The 21,727-nt window shown below is 45.3% G+C and overlaps 1 protein-coding gene across 2 annotated transcripts; it reads right to left on the bottom strand.

Annotated features, from left to right (window-relative positions):
- Positions 1 to 12,545: 12,545 nt before the first annotated feature.
- Positions 12,546 to 20,897, bottom strand: NMS (neuromedin S). 2 transcript variants are annotated; one of them, XM_048048171.2, is made up of 8 exons: positions 20,777 to 20,897; positions 20,603 to 20,658; positions 20,234 to 20,284; positions 18,953 to 19,012; positions 15,405 to 15,440; positions 14,922 to 14,963; positions 13,919 to 13,949; positions 12,546 to 12,701 (listed from the first exon to the last, which is right to left on the bottom strand). In XM_048048171.2, the coding sequence occupies exons 1-8, from the start codon at positions 20,862 to 20,864 to the stop codon at positions 12,685 to 12,687; spliced, it is 381 nt and encodes a 126-aa protein (XP_047904128.2). In that variant the 5' UTR covers positions 20,865 to 20,897; the 3' UTR covers positions 12,546 to 12,684. The 2 variants fall into 2 exon arrangements, with proteins under 2 accessions (XP_047904128.2, XP_066840232.1); XM_066984131.1 differs by lacking the exon at positions 12,546 to 12,701 and adding an exon at positions 12,709 to 13,207.
- Positions 20,898 to 21,727: the final 830 nt, after the last annotated feature.

Below are 21,727 nucleotides of genomic sequence, written 5' to 3'. Positions count from 1 at the left end.
TGTTGTGCTACAGGTTTTATTTAACAGCTTCACCAGCAGGATGCCACTTAATACACTTGTAATGTCCTAGAATTTATCAGCCATTTGAATTTCTCTACTTATAGCACAGCATCAAAAGACCCTACTGTCTACTAGGTTCAGATATATTAATCCGTTCAGACAAAAAGGTTATTTGGAGAACTGCCTCCACATTGACCCTACTAGGCCAAGATTTGGGAACCTGTGTTTATTGAGTTTGCCCTATAGTCATCCATAAGGTGCTGCTGCTTTCTGTAGTGCAACTTGGAAAAACTCCTTGTTTTTCTGGTCTTGAGGGTATTGGGAACACTTGAACTGTTTGCAGAGAGCTCTTCTCCTTGTTTAGGCAGGCTAGAGAATTTAAATGAGAGATGGGAAGCCAGGAAAAAGCAGTCGTGGGACTGCCGTTGGAGGACTTTCAGTATGTAAAACCTCTGTTATGTACGCATGTGGGTATACTGAAAGCTCCTACTAGAGGCAAGGCCATGAAAAGACAGATAGAGGAGAGTCTGTAGGTATCAGGTCAGTCCCGGTATAACTGGCTGCTATGAGCACTGGAGATGAGTGGTCTGTAGTGTGAGTAGTAGATGAATGTTGTTTAGAGGGCAGCCGGAAGATCAGCCATTGCTAGCTGTGTAATCATAGGCAACTTTCTCCAGAGATTTAGAGGGTGAAATGGTGCTGAAGCACTGACCTGTGTAATAAACTGTTGCCTTGGAAAGTAACAGCAGCTCCTTAGGGGGCCGCTGGATGTTTTTCTACAGCAGTTTCAGTCAACACTGACAATATGAGCTGTGTTTGAAGAAAAACAGTCCCTTGTTCCCCTGTCAGGCTGGTGGTTACATTTCGTGCTGTGTTGGCTCAGAGACCGGCTTCTGGCTCATCCAAGATGCTGTCCACAGCACGGGTGCTCGAGCAGCAGCATGGGCTCATGCAGCTCCTGCAGTGCTGCACTGCTCCCTCTGCTGGGTCAACACAGCTGCTCGCAGCATCTGCTGGCCTCATGCATGTTAAATTTCTTTGCTTTGGACTTGGTGGCTTTTTTGTCTTCCTAAAAAGCAAAACCCGTGGCTTTTCAGCAAGCTACTTCTGTGCATGCTTCACCCTGGTGCCCCAGTTTGGGGAGCTGCATAGCTTGTGCTGAGACAAGCTGGCCAAGAGGCATTGGTCCTGCCCAAGGCACAGGATTTGGCCTCAGACTGGGTCAGAGGGAAGGCCACCATCAGGGTGGTGCTGGTTGGTGTTCATATATTAGTTGCTGAATAACCAATTCTATACAGCTTATAAACTACCTCTGTCAAAAATCTTACATACTTAAGCACTACCTGTGGGTGGCTGGCAAAAATGAGGTGGTGTTCCATTGCCCCATAAGCTGTAAACTTAGGAAGATGTGGTCTTCCAGGGCTCAATGCCCAGTAGACACTCTGGGGTCTCCAACTCATATCTGCGCAACTGCAAGGGCCAGTTTGGAGGCTGGTAGCTCGAAAAGCTGCCTGGGGAGAGGCATCACCTTTGGCAGTGTCTCACCCACTTCTTTGGCACAACTGCACAAGCAAGCATGACCTGGAGGAACACTGGTCCAGAGGGAACCACAGGGAAAGGGCATTCCTGGAGCACACAGGAGTCCCAGCAGCTATGATGCAGCTCTACTGTCATTAGTAGTTTGGGCTGACCTGTAGATGTGCTAGTTCCTGAAATACGTCTTGCTAAGGCTCTTCTGTTCTCTGTGCTCTCTGCTAGAGCTTTTACGTTCCATTTCTAAATGTTAAACCACTGATGCATTCATTCCTGTGTTTCTTGCAATGTCTGAAGACAATTAGAAAGAGAACACCTCATGTTAATTTCAGGGAACTCATTAATTCTCCAATACTGTTTCTCTCCTGCAGCTGGGAAGCCTGTTTGGTCTTTCTTTTGAAGATGCGTATGTTTACAGCATTATGCATGCTTCAGTGGGGTGCTCTTAATCTTTGATTAAAAATCCATTGTCAGTTTAAATATATTATAATAAAGCATAATTTCTTCTTCTAGCATATCCTCAGCCCTGTTCGTTACCAGACTGCATGCTGCTATACCCCAAATAAATACTTTGATAAGATGTGAGGCATATGGCTTGTGGAGGCTGCCCCAGCAGCTGGGTCAGACTTTGCCCCTGTTTCCAATTCTTTCTCAGTCTCCCTTCCTCAGCTCTCCGTGGTGTCACAGCTTATGTACTTTCTTGACTTCAGGGGGCAAATTGTTTATTTACTAGCTAATGTTTATTGAATGTTTTGAGGCTGCTAAGTATTAGAAAGGCTGGAAGCCATTGTTTTGTTTATACAAGCGCTCATTAGACTCCCAAACAAGGGGTTATATAAAGAGTGTGTGGGAGAGAAGGGAACAACTGTTTCCAGCACTGCAGTGAAAGCTATGCTCTCTCCAGCTATCTGTGTGGCTTTCTTTGCAGTGCTGTGCATAGCATCTGGGAGGATATTTTTGCCAGAAGTATCATGGTGGGTCTTCTTAATTGTTCTACCCCCAAAAAGGACAAGCTCACTTAAACTCAGCTTGTAATGATTTTAACATTTGTTATGCCAGCAACAACTTGGCAGCTGGGGAGAGGAGGCAGTCATACTGTTAGATGTATGTGACCAATGAACCAGTAAAATGTGCAAGCTGACCCCGCACTATCTGTGCTCTCATCTCGCTTGATAGCAAGGAGTGGGGGACTTAGTCACCAAGCTGCATGAGAGTTTAAATGTATTTGTCAAACTGAGAGGGACAGAAAGAACCTTCCCCGTGTCCTAGCTGCATCCTTTATCAGAGTTCAAACACAGAGCTCCAGGCCAAGGAAGGCATACATAGAGTCTCAGATATTTCCTGGTTTGGGTGTACCTCTGTTCTTCATTGGCATCAGGGTTTAGGCATCTTTCTACACACACTCTTGACAGAGGAGGTCTACCTAAGGCTTGGTTTGGTTGCTATACTTTCTTTCAGACTTGCTGCTGTCAGCCCAAGGCATTAGACCTTTCAGCTCTGTTGCTAACAGCCTACATTGGAATTGTATCATGCCAGTACCTCCCTTTGCTCCCGGTGTCGGATCTAGGGTTCTGTCCAGCTGCCAAGGACTCACAGTAACTGAAGATACTATGTGGAGCCAGCACAGCAGCAGAAAAGGGGAGCCTGACTCCATTAATCAAAGGCTGGGTACATCAGTGGGGATACTGACACTTCTTGGTGTTTTTGTTTTTTTTTTTTTTTCTCCACAGTGTTCAGTCCAGATGTGATATCAGCCTACAAGTACGCTTCTAGGTCATACCATGTTGTGATAAAATGGCAGAGTCAATAGGCCTACCTTGCATAATGGAGAACGCAAGAGATGTGCAAGTCAGTAACCTGAAAATAGCCGTCCTTCATCAAGGTCAGAGGAGAAACTTGGCTCTTTTTCCTTGCAGCAAGCACTGAATCCATGGTACTGGTAAAGCTGAATTAATGACACAAAGCAGCAAACAGTGAGGGGCTGTGCCACGCCATCACAACGCTTGGCCAACTTTTTCTTTTGCAACTCAGATATTTCTCAGTCTTTCAGACGTGCTTGGAAGATGGTGAAGATTGCTGCTTGAGCTAGGAAAGAGTTTGTTTTGTTTTTATGAGCTTCTCTATTCATTCAGACATGCAGTTGCTTGATGAGGCTTAAATCATACTTTGCTAGCTGAATCCACCAAGGAATGCACTCACTTCTGTAAGGGAGCACGCACATAGCCCATGCATCTGTTGAGGAACAATTAAGCATCTGTCATACATCTCAGTCCTTTTCCCTTTCCAAGTTTTAACATCCCTTCCCAGTTCAAATTTAGTTCCCCCTTTTTGATCTCTCCTATGAGGGTCATTGTAACATATCAGATAACTTAGCTGGGGCCTAACTTTTCCAGGGTGGGTGTATATGTGTACACTATGCTCTCTGGGACACCATTCAGTAATAGACCCAGAAAGCCTTCCTTTGTGGGCTTCCTATTTAGCAGTTGAGGAGCTTCTTCCTACATGGCATTACACAGGCCTGATTCTTCTGCTAAACCACTAGGAGTTAGGTGTCCATCTGTTTGGACTGATGGACATATGCTGGTGTAAAGCTGCCTTGCAGTGTGGATCATGGCCTACCTCTGGCTCAACACTTCCATTGTGCCCTCCACTCTGGTTTCCCCGGTGGATGTAAGTGGCTGTCTTCCATGAGAAGACAAGGGGAGAATAAATCCAGGTAAAAATAATATCTTTGTAAACGACTGAGCACTTCACCATCACTTAATACTTACCATTGAAGCATTCTTCTGAGAAACTTCATAGATACATGCACTGGGACTGCCCTGCCTTTAAAGCGTCTCTCTGTGAAGAACACTCTCTTTGGAAAGGCCTAGTCTTCCTTCCACTGAGATCACGGCAAGAGATCCAGAAACAGACAAAACCCTGTCATCTTCTTTAACATAGATTACAAATTAAATACTGGTCTGTGGCAGAAATTAGTATGCATTAGTTAACAAATGATCACAGCTGAGGGTTCTCTATACTGCCCCTTCTACCCTCTGCAATCCATCTCTTTTCACAATGGATCTCTCTCTATATAAATATCTTTTAATTGTCATTTTAAAAACAGTAAAATGACACTTCCATATCCAGGAGGTTTTATCTTGCTTTCGCTACATTACTGACCTACAGTTCCTCTCAGAGGAAACTTGCTCTGGTACCTGCTTCAGACCATGTTCCTCCTCAGATCATAGACATAGCCTTCTTTGTCTGTGCCAGGGCAAATGGAGGAGGATGGCCAGTGTAGAAGTTGTTGGGAGAAATGTTGCCAAAGTGGTGAAAAACTATGAAATAGGAGACCAGAGATGAAAATGCTGTAAAAACAGAAAGAGAGATGTAGACAGTGAAGGAAAGAGCAGCATAAACATCAGCAGGAAGTGAACGTGAAATTTATTGTGTGGAGTAGCGTTTCATGATAGAATGAAGCAAAACAAAGAATAATTCCCTTCGTGGCAGGAATTACTGAGTGATGTTCTTTGCTTTATATTATAAAAGTTATCAAGCAAGATGAATGTCAGGGTGTACTTTCTGGCCATTATGGCTGTGCATTTATACCTGTGTGTTCCATTACCTACTCAACAGGACCACTGATATTTTCCAGACATATTCTTCCTTCCACACAGCTTGTTAAAAGTGAATGTAGCTCATTAAGTTTAGTACCAGCCCTGGCAGGGGCCACCAACAGATCAAATGTCTGATGCAGGAAGGGAAATAAATATGACACTTGGTTGCTGCCTTATAACGCATCAGCAGAGAAATGATAGCTATCCGGGAACCTGTGGGTAGAACAACAACAAAAGTTTTTTCATTAGGAGTGTAACCAGCCTAAACAGGATGAATGCAGAACTGGGTTTGGCACCTGGTTTTGCAAAACATATGCTGAAGAGTACTTAGGCATTTACTGGGGTAGAGCTAATCACACTGATAAATAATGATGCATAGAGATAATAAGATAACAGCTATTATTTAAGGAAGGATTTAAAAGTAAACATAAATTCTCTCATTTGATTATAAGATAAACTTAATGAATAAATATTACTGGTTTATTATAATTAATTTCATTATTTATCCTTGACATAATGATTGGGAGCAAATTCAGACAAGTATCTAGACCATCAATATTTGTCTTCCTTGGATGGCCTGGGTTTTAACAGGGTTGATTAATAGGTGTTCTTGTTTCGGAACAGAAATGAACTGGGTATCGTAATAAAACTTTGAAGCTGACAAGTAACCATACCCACGTTTCACCAATGGGGAAGCTGAGGTAGAAAGGTGCCGTTTCAGTAGCATGCATGCAATAACTCATACACAGGGGTAAAGCCCTGTTCAGCAAAGCACTTGAGAAGTATGGAAATCATGCACTTAAGTGATTCACTGAAATGCAGGCTATTACTATACATCAAGAGAGCCGGAACTAGAATTCAGACATCCAATTTACCGTTTTATGCCCTACCTACTGAGCTGCCTTACTGCCTTCAGTTTCTGGCCTTACTCCTAAGAAAACAACATTTATGGCAGCATACCATTTGCTTGCCTATCCATCTGTCCCCTTCTATTAACTTCTGAATCCACAGCTGTAGGCAAATATGATGGAGAGCTGAAACCACAAGCTGATCCCTATCAATTGCATGGCGTTAGCTCTGTGAAAGGAAGAGATCCTGTGAATGCCCTGGCTGAAATAAGGGCCACAGCATGAGATTATGCTAATGAAATGATAATAAAAAGTATCTTTCATTAAATACAATATAGGAAATCCTCCTTGAGTCGCATATCTAATAGAAATAACTTTGCTAGTTCTGCTGATCACAGAGCTGCTCATTTACTTTTCTGAAACAAGACATTAATTGCACAGTAATTTCACACTTGGCTAGTTCCCTCATATCCCATGCTACACGTTTCAGCTTATGTCAGCCTAGTCACCTGTAGCCAAGGCTGCTACATGACTTAGTTGTAAAGCAAAGCAATGAAAAATTTCAAAATGCAGCTCCTCTGGCAGCTCTCTTGTTACCAGTGCTGCAAAACACGTTTATCTTGATGTAGCGTTACTTTCTTAACTCGATTGTGGTATGGTGCAATTATCTGTCAAGGAAAATGGATGTTTTCAATAACAGCCATTAGAAAATGTGTCTACATGGTACTCCACAATTCAATGAAGCTGTGGGCAGATGGAAGCATGGAAATGAAATGATGCCTGGAAAAAAAAAAAAAAAAAGCTCTTCTGCTACCCGTCTAGGGGATTGATCTTGCTGATGGATGCATCAGTTTTGCAGAGTGCCTGCAGATCACTCTGTGCTGAGACTTGTGTGCTTACGAGTTTGCCACCTTTTGTCGCTGCTTCCTTTGTGAGGAGAATAAAATAAATAAATAAATTACAAGTTATGGCCTCCGATAGCTTTGTCCAGGTGAGTACAAGGGGTACACGGTCTTAACCCATTTGTTACCCGAGTTAGCGTAGGAACGAGCACGTTGCACCAGCGGCCGCAGCACGGCAGTGATGCCTCGCAGAGAGCCGGGTGGGTCCTGGCGTGCCTCTGGTGTCAGCATCCCAGGCTTGCTGGCAGCGTTGCCCTCTGCTGCCCAGCCCCAATATTGCAGCGCTAGGCATCCTGCCCCCTTGAAAAGCCAGCTACACCCCCTGCTGCAGTGTACCGGCTGTCATGAAATAACAACTTTCAGGTATCCCAGCGCCCAGTGGTTACACTACACAGACTATACGTGGCTATGGAACTAGAGGAGACAATTTGGTATAGACTACCGAGTTATAAACAAAGGCTGTTTGGGGTATTTACATAGCAGATCTATGGCGCAGCCCATGGAGAACCCACGGTGCCCATGTGGCTGCAGCAAGTCCTTCACTCCAGGGTCGTGCGAGGAAGCAGGAGCTCGGCCCTGCACTGAATTACCCTCCCAGATTTTGTTTCTTTTCTGACGGGTCACACGATTGGTGATCCTTTGTACTCTGGGTCAGTTTATGTGTGTACTGTATTTTGCCTTTTCTGTTGGAAATTCTAGTTCGTATGCTGGTCTTTCGCTGCTTTACGTTTAGATGGCTGTACTCCAGAAATACGTGTGCTCCTCACCCCAGGCAGGAATTCAGCAGGGACTATCTGAACTGCTGTGCGGAGGCCCCTGGGCTTTGTGGTTAAGATATTCAAAAGCTTTGTGGCAAAGATATTCAAAGCATTTTTTTCTTTAAGTTTTGTTCTATATTCTCCTTCAGACTTTGTCTATTGATCTCTCAGTAGGTTTAAGGATAACAGATAGGTGGTATTTGGTGTGCGACGTTCTTTCCCCTAGAGAAATGTCAAGTTTTTAGGTGGTGAATCATAACCAGTTATGAGACCAGTTACATTTTTGTTCCTTCACTGTAGAAAAAGTAGATCCAGAAATGACCAGAGAAGGAGACTTGGCAGCTGCTTCTAGTTGTTCGGTGGAGAAACCTATCAGGGTGATAACTGCCTGGATTAAGACAGTTTATGGCCATCCAGCCCTGTCAAACACAGGCTTTTTCTCTGTCTGGTAAGGTAGAGGGGTGGCAAAAGCGATGTGTGAGCTGTCTGGAGCAGGCAGGTAAGACAAGCCTTCACAGCGATCTCCACACAAGCATCCATCCCAGCTGCCAGTAGCGATCCTGCAGTCACTGCTCGATTCTAATAGCCCAGCAAATAAATAAACATTTTGGTGCTGTCTTTAGAATAATAAGCATATCCGTCTTGTAGCAGGGGGTTATTCCGTGGCCTCACAGACACAAGTAAAACTGCTACAGGGTGCAGGGAGCTTTTGTCCAGCCCATCAGGAAGCTGCACATCTTCTGTCAGATTGGTTTTGTTAAATGGTTTTAAATCTAGAGCAGGTAGATTTGCGATTTCTGCAGCTACTTCTGTCTCATTACCTGCTGAGGGCTGTGAAGAGGAGACAAGCAGTCAGCTGATGTGTGTTTAGATAATATTTCTTGTTGGGCATATCTGGCAGTTATCTCACCGGCCTTTGGTTTGTCCTCATTGCCATTCGTCTGAATCCCCCCATTTGTTTTCAAAGGACTCCAATTTGTATGCAGTCTGAGTTTGCAGATCCCAAATGGGCATTTCATTTTTTATTTTTTTTTTCTGTAATCCATATACTTCTTTTTCCACACTGGGATGTCTTCTCTTGTGCTACACAAGCATCCCAGAAGCAAAGACAGCGCCCTTCCCGGGCTGCCCCATAGCTGCATAGTATGTGCAGCTCTGGGAATAAGGTGGCATTTGTCACAGTTTTTACTAACACAAGATGAACTGACCTTTACATGTCAATGCTATGAATTTCTCCTCTTCCACAGGTGGCATTTGCATTGGCAAAGGTTTCCGCTGAGTGTCAAACACGATGAACTTTCATCTACGTACAGTCTAAGTGCTGAGCTCTCTGAGATTGAATCTTCCACCGCAGAAGCAGTCAGAGTAACTTCTCTCTGAAGTATGCTAGATATTCAACAAAAGAATGGTACTAAATTTCATTAAATGAAGCATAATTAGCAATAAACATTGCACTGTGACATAACACAGAGGAGAGAAAATGCTGCTCATGGTTATTTCAGAGCTAGGACTTTTGTAATGTACAGTCCAAGTCAGGTTTCAGCCCACCTGGAGAATTTATATGACCAAGAAAAGATAACTCTGCCTATCAGTCAGGGCTTCATTCTCCTGATTGTCAGATATAACGAGAATCCTTCCTCATTTTAAGCTTACTGCTCCTGGCTGTATCCATGGGCATGGTGGTTACTGCCAGGACCAGTAAGCTTAAAATGAAATATTTTATCACTCCCCGCTTCAAACCTTCCTTCTTGCAACCAACCCATCTTCGTTCAGGGTTACTAGCTTCCCTAGCCTGCCTTTCCTCTCCACTGGGCTCTCCTCTGCTGCCTTTCCCTCTTTCTCCTCCAATGCTACTCTGTAAGTCTTCCCTACGGCAAGCAGTGCAAAATCTCCCATGTCTGCCTTTACAGCTTCTTATTCACTTCTCATTCACTCCACATTGTATTTTTGTGCTCTCCCAAACATTGATACTTGACTGCTTGCAGTTACCCACCCGTTTCTGCAAAGCTGAGACTGATTATTCTTCTGCACGTATGATACCTTGTTCTCATCCTCAGTGAGCCATACATTTTTTTTTCCCCAGATATATCTTTGCCAAGACCTTCCTGAATGCTGACTCTGTCCTCCAGCACTTGCAGTCCCTCCCGGCTTGCCATTGCCTGGAGATTTAGTAAGTGTGCCCGCCCGGTGGGAGCCAGGTTGTGAGCGAGTGCTATCAGCCCTGCAAAACCCCACTCCTTGCATTTCGGCAAAGAAGCTTCAGGAACAAATAAATACAATTTGTCGCGTTAATTCTGCCACAACTTGTTTGCATCCTAGATTCAGCAAAGTGTTTATGCAATGCTAAAGGGCTAGCCCCTTTGCTAGAAGCAGGAGTTGATGCCCGTGAGTCCTGCCTGACCTAGGACTGTGGGAGAAGCCTGCACAGTGCATTTCACCTTCCACCTACGGTGCAGAAATGGAGCAAGGGGGACCGGCAGGGAGCGAGGCTGTCCAAGGCAACAGAGCATGAAGGGACCTCAGAGAGCGAAGCAAAGTGCCAGGAGGGTTTTCCTCTCATGCTTCGTGCTCTGGCTCTTCAGCAAGCAGCCCGCGGTGAGGGCACGCAGCACTCACCCCCGCCGGCCAGCCCATTTGCAGGTTCCTCGCTGTGCGCTCTGCTGAGCGGTGCCGTGCTGCGGGAGCCGCTTAGCCGAGCCCCGGCAGCCCAGGCTTTTAACACAGGAGGTCCTGGACCAGCCTGGAGTGATTTTCGAGGTAAATTAGGCGGCGTGAAGTTGTGCCTGCCTTGCTGAGAGCCAGCAGAGCTGTCTCGCACGGCATGCTCTAAGCTTCAGCAACTAGTTTCAGGAGTTGATTAAGTGTCAGAAAAAAAAAATAAATCCCCTTTGTGGCTTAAATGTATTGCCTCTCAGAGTAATTGAATCTCCCCTGTTGCTCCTTTTCATTACAGGAGGATGGATAAGCTTTGGATTTACTCTTCTAAACATGCTCATTACTTTGTATATCCTGTCACGTCCCCTTTTATTTGTCCCTTCTCTTGCTGACATGGGGAACTGAGCTTTTGTTCCTTTTTCTCACTGAAATTTTTCTGTCCTTCCGATTGTTGTTGTCACCCATCTGGACTTCTCAGGTTTCTGCTGTGGGTTTTGCAGTGGGATGGATGTTCAGAAAGAGTTTTGGGCCAAGGATGACCTCTGCATGTCAACGCTATGAATCTCTCCTCTTCCACAGGTGGCATTCGCATTGCTCCAGGGAGCAAAGGTTTCCACTGAGTGGCGAACAAGAGCTCTCCTGTGCGTGTTACCGAGGAGCCACAGTTACTACCGAAACACGGCTGAGGAATCTCAGCCAATTACCTGCAGATTACCATGCGTTTATCAATTTAGCCAGCTTTAAGGCCTCACTAGACGTTATTCTTGAAACCTGCTGTGGGTGGAGGAAGGCGCTGCTGACGGCGAGAGCACAGCATGAGCTGCCTGTAGTACAGCGTTCATGCAGAACTGAGCAAGACTTGATCGTCTTTAGCTTTGGCCTCTGATGTGAAACAGGCCACAAGTGCCATTGCTGTGCTTTAGCATCATTATCTTGCAATTACATGCATTACTGCAGCGCATCCCCACCACTTGTGGTTGGTTTAGCTTCCTCCCAGCTGGTTCCTAGCACTTCAGGAGCTGGAGAAGCCAGCATCCCTTTGGCAGGCCATTAGGCACCCTGAAGCCATCCCTCCTCCAGGCTGACCCAGCCCTGTTGCCCCTGCACCTCCTCATGGACCAAGCGCTCCAGCCCCAATGGTTTTGGGGGGGATCTACATGCGCTCCGGTTTGTCTATGTCTTTCCTGGATTAGGGTCCCACAGCTGGATACATTAACTTAGATAGGGTCCAACCAAATAACTCATCACTTCCCTCTGTCTACCGGCCAAAATTCTGCTAATACAGCCCAGATTGGAACCTTAGCCAGTTAAAAATAAAAATAACACACAAGACAAACAAAACAAAAACACACACAAAACCACCACTAGTTTCTCAGGGTATGTTTTTGAAGACCGTGGACCTGGCAAACCCCATTCACAGACACTTATCCCAGCGTAACAGAGATGTTTTCATGCCATGGTGTAAGGGCTGAGTTAATGGGAAGATAATGTTAAGGGAATTCCCTGAGCTAAGGGAAGATAATGGAGGACTTGAGGAGACCACTGCTGTGGGACAGCTTTTACTGGGGAATCCCAATCTGGTGTATTTCCACCAGGTAATCCTTGTAACCCCCACCCCGGCTTTTATTATACTCTTTTCCAAAGGAAGTAACAATTTCAGTACTTTAAGCTTTCTGCCCCTAAATAACTCCAACTTCCCAAACAAATCACCCCACTCCTTATAGTGCAAACACACTTGGCTGCACCACAGATTTTAATTCCCCATTTCAGTAAAAGGGGCAGATGTTCAGAATCTCTCTCATAAGTGACTCATTTGTGCTTTATGATAGCTGGTAAGGCAAGGTGGAAAAAAAAAAAAAGTATCATCTGATTGAATAGCGCCTGTCTGAACAGCAGTATGTGTTCCACTTCCTTCAATGTGCTTTGGGTTCATCATTTATCAAACTCAACCCCTTAATTATTCAAATTAATAAATAATCCATGAAAATATTCACAATAATTTTAATGTGTTGTTTAGGATGTATATCCTGAAATTATAGGAAAATATATTTTCTTGTCAGAAGGACAGCTCATCATTCATGACCCTATTAAAGAATATGCAATAAATATAAAACGCACTGTTGAAAGTATTTGAACATTATCTATATTCAGATGATTGATTTCCTCTGAATACAGTTAGAACGAGACAATGCTACAATACAGCACGACGAGGTTTAGTACCTGCTACAATAAAAAAGGACAACAAGAAGAATTACTGATTGCAAATTTATTACATGGAACACTAAATTCCAGACAACTGAGTCACATAATAGACGAACAGGGCAACAGGAAGTCTCTTTTCTTTGTATAAACCAAGTTACCGAGCTAGTAAACCGACCCACAAACTTCATATTCCATGGTATTCTGAAACAAATTAACACAAAATCATATTTTATGTTGAGAAGTTGATCTGAATATGATTTAGCATTCACTTATGTACGTCTGGTCCTCAAATCCTCAAATCCTAGCACCAGAAGATAAAAATAGGTGAAAGTTTGAAATACTGGATAAGTGCCCTGATCTGTTACTTGCATTCAAATATGTATCCTCCCTCCGGATATAGTCCTTCTCTCTCCACCATGTCCTAACTTCACTGACTTTCATTCAAAGCACTGAATGCAGAGCTGATCCTGCAGCCCAGATGATTCAGGGCACTGAGCTGTGGGTAAGACCAGAGCAAGCACACTGCAATGCTGCTCTGTGATACTCACAGTCTTTGTCTCCTTTCTTTCTGAAATGCTTTAATCTTGAAAATACAGCAAAGGTATTATTTGCTTTATTTCTTTGCATTATTTCTTTGCTATTCTCCTGTCTTGTCCCCCCCCCAGAAAAACAACCCTTCCAGCCAGGAGTTGGATGTAATTCTTATGCTGCAAACAAAAAATATTTATCTTTTATTGTGGGATAAAAGATTGGAAGAAGAGTAACAAGGAGATGCATTTACATTGACTGTTTTGTGCATTTCCCATTAAAGCTAACTGATACCTTCAACAGGCCCTTCCAAGGATGGATAAAGAAGAGCTACATGATATTAGATCTCACTGTCCTCCTTCTTTACATCACCACCCCACCTCTTTTTAGTTAACGTTTACTCAAAAAGAGATCCTAATGCTGAGGTGAGAATGACTCCCTTCTGCATGCAGAGAGCTGTATTAGTGGGTTCTCACGTGGGATTAGGTGACTGAAGGTCTCTTGGAACGTCGGTCAGTGCACATATTTATCACGGCGAAGGACCTGGCTAGTTTTTATGTTCAAAGTACAGTTTACACCCTCTAGAAACAAAGGATTGTTTTCAACCTTTATCATTTTTGTATCACTTCTATAATTTTTACAGGGGATGAAAGCTCCTCCTGAACCAACCTTGAAGAAAGAAAACAGTCCTTTTGTCAAAAGTATACACTGTAACTCCTTGAGCATGCAAGAAAGCACTTCTACCCTGACAGCTTTCAGAGACCATTTGAAATATCCAAATGGGTATCTAGGTTTTTACTATAATACTCCTCAGTAACTCCTTCTGTCACAAGGATCATCATAACTGAAACACAGAACAAATACTTGTCGCCTTTGGATGGCCTACTCACCACTGCTTTCAATAGTTCTTCCATTTCGAGGCTGAAAAATACAATAAGGAGGTAGCAGATTTATAAGATGGTATTTACAGTAGTATTAGATGCCAGATTTATATGCACACCAAAATACACCTCCCAGAGCATGTGAAAAGGCTGCAGTAAGATTTTCTTTAAAGGGACATGTCAAATACCAGGAGGAGCCATGCAGGCTGGGTTTTGCCTTTGAACCTGAGAAGTATTTATTCAGCCTCTGTCTAAACAGTTAAATAGTCTGAGTTTAATTATTCTCATTAAGGATCTTGGTCCCACTTCATCAAGGTACTAACCTGATGACCAACAGATCATATAAATACCAGGATTGAAAGTACCTGGCTGGCCTAAACTGGGACTCTGGTTACCTGCCAGAATCTCCTTTTTAACAGATTTCTTTTCTGATGTGTTGACAACATTCCTAATAACTAGTTTGGTGTTAATCAAATAAGATTAATCATATAATCATAGACCAGCATATTCTGCTTTAGACTATGCCATAGTTCATCAGGCCAATGGGTGAAAAAATTGAGGGAAATGGTGATCTCTGTAACATTGCTTTGGCTTTCCACCCTAATACACAGGGTACCTTTACTTACTAACCGGACCTTTCAGACCATGTAGACAGTCAGCTCAGGCACATGTTTCATGTGGTGAATTTAGTACGAGGGTACCTTGGTGATTTCCGACACACAAGCCACATACTACTTCTATCTTTGGATGACTTGACTTGAGGCAATAATTGCAGAGTCACCTCTTCCAAGAAAAAAGGTTTAGTCCATTACTACCCCAGATCTCATTATCTTGTGGTCTTTTAGCTGAACCAGAGCTTTTTAAGCAAATGGCTTCTTCAGCTTTCAAGGAAGGGTTATTTGGTATCTAATCAAAACGAGTGCAGCAAGAATTTGTAACGGTAAGCAGTTCCTCATATCCATATATAACATTGTCTGCTATGCAAATCTTTAAGAGCAAAAGATTCAGATACCCTGAAAAGGAAAAACGGCCGTCCCAGAGTCCCGTGACTATCCTGTAAAATAAAATACAAAACCATTAACAAAACACTTTAAGCTCAGTTCCACAGATCTGTTTACAAGTTTTGGTGTCTGTCCATCAGATTACCAATAATTCAGGGCATTTTTCAGCAGCATGCAAACAATGAGATGCTGATAGTCTCCAATGCCCGTTCATCTGGCATGCTCATTAAAAATTAATACCCAAAGGGCAATGTCAACAACTATCCATTCTGTCTAGTGTAAATATACTAAATTACCATAATTAAAGATTCACAGGCTTGAGAAAAATGTAGAAAAGAAAGCTTTATACACAGTGCATTTCTCTGCAGAAGCAGGGTCAGCACAGCTTTCTTCCCAACCATCAAAAAAATGTACTTGTATAAAGCAGCAAAAGAAACACAGAAATGGCCATACACCCCGTCTGCTGCTACTCGCTTGTCGTTACATTTACATACCTTCTTTGTAAACTCTGCAGTAGCAATCTGTGACTCCTGCAAGTTGACAGTGTAAATTAATCAAGATGCTGTCATTTCTTTGGTTTGTTACATTAATCCTCTGTCACTGATCAGATTCTCCACTCCGTGTGAGAAGAGAGAGAACAGTACAATCTGAGAAGACAGCTACAAGAACAGCAGCAGCAAATGGATCTTTTTAAAGATTTATTTTAAATCTCACTTTGACCAACCTCATCATTCAACATGCTTCCAGCTCTGGGGGGCAAAACAACTCAAACTGCGGTGAGCACAGCAGCTCCATTCCTCAGGCTTGAATGGTACTGATAGCTCTCACCTTCTTAGTCGGGCTGCTTTCGGATTGCCCTTCTGAATTACCCAGGCATCATAGCTGTTCTTAAGCCTTTCCCTGCACCCTTTTTATTCCTCAGGAAATTCATAATTTTTCTATTCATCCTGACATCAAAGAATAGAAACTTTCCCCATGACTTCATGGGAGCAGACCGAGCCTAGTGTCTAACGAAGCTCTGAACCTGCACTCTGGTGCACCTGTGAGGTCTGGGAGCCCTCCTGCCTGCAGCACAGCTGCCTGGCTCCACACTTATGGCTGGCCAGAAGCTCTAAGCCAGAGCCACTCTTACGTCAGCGTATTGGCTTTATGTGGCAAGGGCTTGGCAGCACGGGGGCTGCAGGGGTGGCCTCTGTGAGCAGAGCCCAGCAGCTGCCCCAGGTCAGACCAGAGCCAGCTCCAGCCAGCTCCAAAAGGGACCTGCTGCTGGCCAGAGCCCAGACAGGGATTGATGCTGGGTGAGCCTCTGGGAGAGCAGAGTTAAGGAAAATCTGATGTGCAACAGCAGCTGGGAGGAGAGAAAATGTGAGAGAAGCAGCTCTGCAGCCCCCAAGGTGAGTGCAGCAGGAGGGCAGGAGGTGCTCCAGGCAGGCAGCAGCAGCTCCCCTGCGGCCTGTGGAGAGGCCCCTGGTGGAGCAGGCTGTCCCCCTGCAGCCCATGGGTCCCACACGGAGCAGATCTCCACGCTGCAGCCCGTGGAGGAGCCCCCGGTGGAGCAGGTGGATGTGGCCTGGAGGAGGCTGCGGCCCATGGAGAGCCCCCGCAGGAGCAGGCCCCGGGCCGGAGCTGCAGCCCGTGGAGAGGAGCCCACGCAGGAGCAGGGGGTCTGGGGGGAGCTGCCGCCCGTGGGGGACCCGTGCTGGAGCAGTTTGCTCCTGGGGGGATGGACCCCGTGGTACGGAGCCCTGTGGGAGCAGTTCTTGAAGAGCTGCTGCCTGTGGGCAGCCCCTGCAGGCTCAGTTCGGGAAGGACGGCATCCCGTGGGAGGGACCCCACGGGGAGCAGGGGCAGGCAGACGCAAAGCGTTAGGGACTGACCGCAGCCCCCCATTCCCTGTTCCCCTGCATCACTTGTGGGAAGGACGTAGAAGAAGGTGGATGGAGGGGAAGGTGTTTTTAGTTTGACTTTAGTTCTCACTGCTCTAGTCTGTTAGTTGTCTGGGGTGAGCTTGAAAAACAAGCACATATAATGAGTGAGGATATGAAGACAAATGAGGAGATCACAGGAAATGTGTGCACATGGGAAACTGGGGAGTAGGAATTTGAAAAGAAAAATATACATGAAAGGAGGGAATTGGGATTCAGGGTATGAGATGAGGATTTCCTCGTTAACCTGTTCTTGGTTCAAGCCTTGAGGCAATGATTTATAGAACAAGTCCCAATAATGCCAGCTCAGTATGAAACAAAGAAGAAAAGTACATGCTCAGTCAGAATGCTTTAAAGGATGCAAAGAAGGAGAATACAAAGATTGTTTGTTCTCAGATGATATATATCAAGTAAAGAGATACCAACTCATGAGTTAGACTCATTTTCAAATATCCTATCTAATTTATGATTTTATCCTATGGAAGAAACATGGCAACAAATGAGCTTCTAAACAGTGCACTGGCTTGATTTTAGGAGGGGATTAATGGAGATTATTCTTATGTAGCTGGGTTTAGATATTTAGTTCCTATTGATATCTTTGAAAGTGCCATCTACAAGATATACCTGAAGATTAGATGCAGAAACTGAGTAGTCTGTTAGTTGTCCCAACAGACTGTAAGTTCCCCAAATGAAGCTCAAGTCCCATTATGCCAAAATTGCCATTGACTTTGCCTTTCATGATGCTGAGGCATCATCTCTTCTCTTGAAACGCCATCTGCCTTCTCTGCTTAATCTACAACTCTGAATCAAAATTTAAATAAAACCACACAAACACAGGATTGTGAAGAAAGTTCAGGTCCAGGTGAAATCAGTAGGATTTTATAACTGTTTCATTTGCTGCACCACATATAGACTCACGTTTGCAGTGTCTTCTCCAGAGTCATCACGGGCTGAGAAAATACAGCTTCATGTTGTAAGAGATTTGAACAGCCGGGTAACAATTAGCATTTTTGTTTAGTTCTTCCATATCTCATTTAGCTTCAGTCCACCACTTAATAAGACTACACCTCGAAATCCTACTGCATATATGTAACTAGTATTAGTCGTACCTCTTGAAAGGATACTGTATGGGATACAGCTCCCAGTCTTGAGGACTCAAAACAGACGGTGAATTTTTGGCAAGTTTAGTAACTAAATCAGCCTTAGAAATAGGGCTGCACTCAAAGTTACTGGCTGATTCTGGATGTCCCCTCATTATCTAAGCTGTAGAAGCACAGGAGTTAATGCTGAACTCAAAACATTCAGTGGACATTTAAGATTGAAATGCTAGAATCTTTATATAATAAACTTCAGTATTGTACATTCTTATAGCTGCTTTAAGAAAGCATGCATGGAATTATAAACTACAGACAATGACAAGAAGAAAGGTGAAATACACGTCAAAATACTTTCTATTATTGTCTTGAAGGCTCTTTTTTATTAAATCACAACTATAGGACTCAAGCTCCACAAGTGAATTAGCTTTCATAACATACCTACAGGCAGTGTGAATTTTATGGGAAAGGAACTGTTGATTAACTGGTGATAATAAGAAAGCAGTATAAAGCAGAACTGACATTGAGCTAGGTCCTAATACGACTGCACCAATGAGGAAGTGCTATACTCAATAACTCAATCTTTCAGCTTAAGTTTTTGAATCTGATTCAGGCACACACCCACACACACAAAAAAAGCTTAAATAAAGCATCAAAAAAATCAGTAAAGCAGCTCATAATGTTTCCGTGTTCAGCATGATCTTAAATATGCTGTTGAACCAATTTTTTTTTTTTAGCATATTTAACCCTTTATTATTCAAAAGTAAGGGTCAGGTTAAAATGCTAGCCCTAGTCGCAAGGGGACATTTTGGCTCTTGAGGTCTAAAAACAGCAATTTGATTTATAATGTAATGGAATTAAGAATTACATGCAAACCACTAATGAAAAGAAATATTCTATTATATACTTCATAGTTACTCTCCTGCATCGCCTGATTCATGACAATACTAGATTACACATTATTTTTTGGAGAATCATTTAAGTAAGGGATGCTTTTAAGTAAACGAAGCAATTACACCTTACCTCATTTGTATGCATGCTGTTGAATATGGAATAACAAAGATCCAAAACAGTGCTGGAGATCTGCAAAGTCAAACAGCAGTTTAATACATTTCCTGATAGGATGTAGTATACAGGGTTTTTACACAGAACAGGCTTAATTGTGACCCCAGTGCAATTTAAATTGTACACAGTTCCACTCAAACCACTCAGAGCAAGGTAAGACTTCCTAAAGCTATTATGAGATGAAAAACAAACATTTTGCACAAGCAGAATGCACATAGTACTATTCATGTTGTCAGTAGAGTCTCTTACTATAAAGAGATTTAAATAAGTCTTTCATATTTAAAATACACTTTCCTGTGCTAAGTGTTCTAAGAATTGGCTGTTTTTTTGGCATATTTAATGTACGCATTTTCATCTATAAGCATTTCAGCTGAAACTGTTTGGTATGTTTGACCACAGAGCCCACTATATTCAACAGGGATAATTCTATCATTAGATGCTAAAATCACGATGGTCCAGTTGTACACCTGTAAGATAAGTGATCACGGGCTGAAGAGTAACTGTGCTGAAGTCAATTACCACAGATCTTTTAATGGATTTTATCTCAGGACTCTCAAGGAGCAAGAGAGAAAAGGTGGGGGTGAAATAGACACCCTCGGAAGAGCGTGGTGCGGGGTGTTGCACACTCACTTGTACAGAATAAGGGTTTGCTTATGTACACAGTCATGTCAGATGAGAAATAACTACAGCGCAGGAGATAAAATGCAAGACATGCAAATAACCGGCTTTGAGAACTATTTCCCACCAGTCTTACAAGACTGAAAGGTATCAGAAAAAAAGCTCAAAATTTCCAGGTAACTGCTGATCCTACGAAGACTTTCTCAACCCTTTGAAAATGGAAATGACCCTTGGGCTCGGTGCTGAACGCAGCGGGCTTGCTCTTTCGAAGTCACTCGGCTGCCTGAAGTGCTTACAAGCTCCGGGCCAGTGGCACCACCGCAGACACGAGCTGCGGAGCCTCCCCTGCTCCCCAAGCCTCTGAGGACCTCAGAGAACCCCCCTACACCATCCAGGACCCCACTGGTATCTCCCGCAGCACTCAGCAGCGCTTCGAGCTCCACTATGACGGGAAGAAAAGCACTCCGGCTGTCCCTAGGACCGAGTTAGCCCTGTGGGGAGGACAGCACATCCTCCAGCAAGCTCTCTGGCTCTCGGGGGTCCCGCAGCATGCGGTGCAGGGGGGCACGGGGCCGTTTGTGAGCCTGCAGGAGAGGAAACGCATTGCCAAAGGCAGCTTACCTGGGGTTGGTGAGACAGCTCCATCCACTGACTGAAGCACAGCGCCAGTTGCTTGAGGAGTAAAGACCAGACATTAACAGCGGGTTTTGCATAGCCGGGGGCCCGCATTTAGCCCGGGGAGCCAGGACCGGGTGCCTAGGAGCCTGCCTGGCTCTTGCTGTCCCGTGTGCCCGATCCCTCACACCAACCCCCCACATCCCCATCCCACCACCTCCCCGGGCTGCAGAGGGCTTCACCCCCGCTGCCGCCCTCACCAGCCGCTTGGGACCCCCCCGTCGGACCCCCAGCCCGGCGCCCACCTCCCGCAGGGCTTTCACACGGCGGCCAGCCCGGCTCTGCCCTGGTGCAGGAGGAGGAGAGGAGCCGTACCTGACTTTTGGGCAGCTCCGCGCCGTCCCTGTAGCGGGAGAAAGGCTGGGGAAACCCTGCGGGGGGACACAGCGCGTACAGAGAGATGCAGGGAGACGGGGCGGCCCCGAGGGCAGGCACCCCTTTTATTTTAAAATTAATAAATATAAAGGGGAGGGGTTGTCGCCGACCTACCTGAGCCCCGCGGCAGGGCGCAGAGGCAGCAGGCGGCGAGCAGCCAGGGCAGGGCGGGCGGCGGGGACGGGGACGGCGGCGGGGACATGGCGGGGGGCGGCGGGCGGGCAGCGGCCGGGCCGGGCCGGGCTGGGCCGGGCCGCCGCCTTTATGGGCCCGCGCCGAGCCCCCGCCCCCGGGCGGCTGAGGGGAGGAGGAGGCGGTGGTGGCCCCGGTGGTGGCGGTGGTGGCCCTGGTGGTGGCGGTGGTGGACCTGGTGGTGGCGGTGGTGGACCTGGTGGCGGCGTCGTGTCAGGGTTTGGGCGGTCTGGCTCTTCGGAGCAGCTTGGGGAAGGAGGTGTGACTCCTCTGGAAGAAGGTGCACACCGAACAAGTGCTGGCCCTCTGTTATATCGGTCTTCATGAGGAAAGACCTTGTTTCTGTTCTTTATTTTTTCTTTCAACTCACCGCTTCCAGCCCCTGGTCGGTATGGTTATGGGAAAACCAAGGCGCTGCTCATGGTGGTTCGCTTTTCTTCCCGATTTAATCATTGCCTTCGGCTTTGGGAAGTGCTTCCCCGTTATCTCCATGCTAGTTCTCAGGGCAAAGCTTTCCCTTAGAGCTGAGACAAGAGAGGCAGAGTCCTCAACTCTTCTCCATAAACTTTAACCTGCTGAAACAAAAGCGTAACTTCCCTTTCTCCAACTTGTAACATACAGAGGGCAATGCCCCGCTGTGGGATGCAGGGCATAACAGGCTGCCGGAGGCACTGCTGGCACAGGGTACCTGATACCGCACGTAGCTGCAATCCAGATCCTCATGCATCCCCATCCCACAACCTCCACAGGCTGCACCGTGCACTGCAGGGATCATGGCAGGGCTGCTCCTGGTGGGAACATCTCGGCATCCCAGGGTGGCTGGAGAGGAGAAGAGGAGCATGTAAGGAGGCACGGAGCAGCCGAGTGGCCCTG

The sequence above is a fragment of the Anser cygnoides genome, chromosome 1 (genome assembly GCF_040182565.1).
Source record: "Anser cygnoides isolate HZ-2024a breed goose chromosome 1, Taihu_goose_T2T_genome, whole genome shotgun sequence".
Taxonomy (NCBI): Eukaryota; Metazoa; Chordata; class Aves; order Anseriformes; family Anatidae; genus Anser; species Anser cygnoides.
This window is presented reverse-complemented; position numbering and strand designations above follow the sequence as displayed.

Excerpts from the sequence above, each read along its gene's own strand:
- NMS (XM_048048171.2), bottom strand. The coding sequence starts at position 20,864 with ATGTCCCCGCCGCCGTCCCCGTCCCCGCCGCCCGCCCTGCCCTGGCTG. Across the intron at positions 20,285-20,602 it reads CGGAGCTGCCCAAAAGTCAG|CAACTGGCGCTGTGCTTCAG; the intron begins GTACGGCTCCTC and ends TTACTCCTCAAG. Across the intron at positions 15,441-18,952 it reads ACAGCATGCATACAAATGAG|GAGTCACAGATTGCTACTGC; the intron begins GTAAGGTGTAAT and ends GTCAACTTGCAG.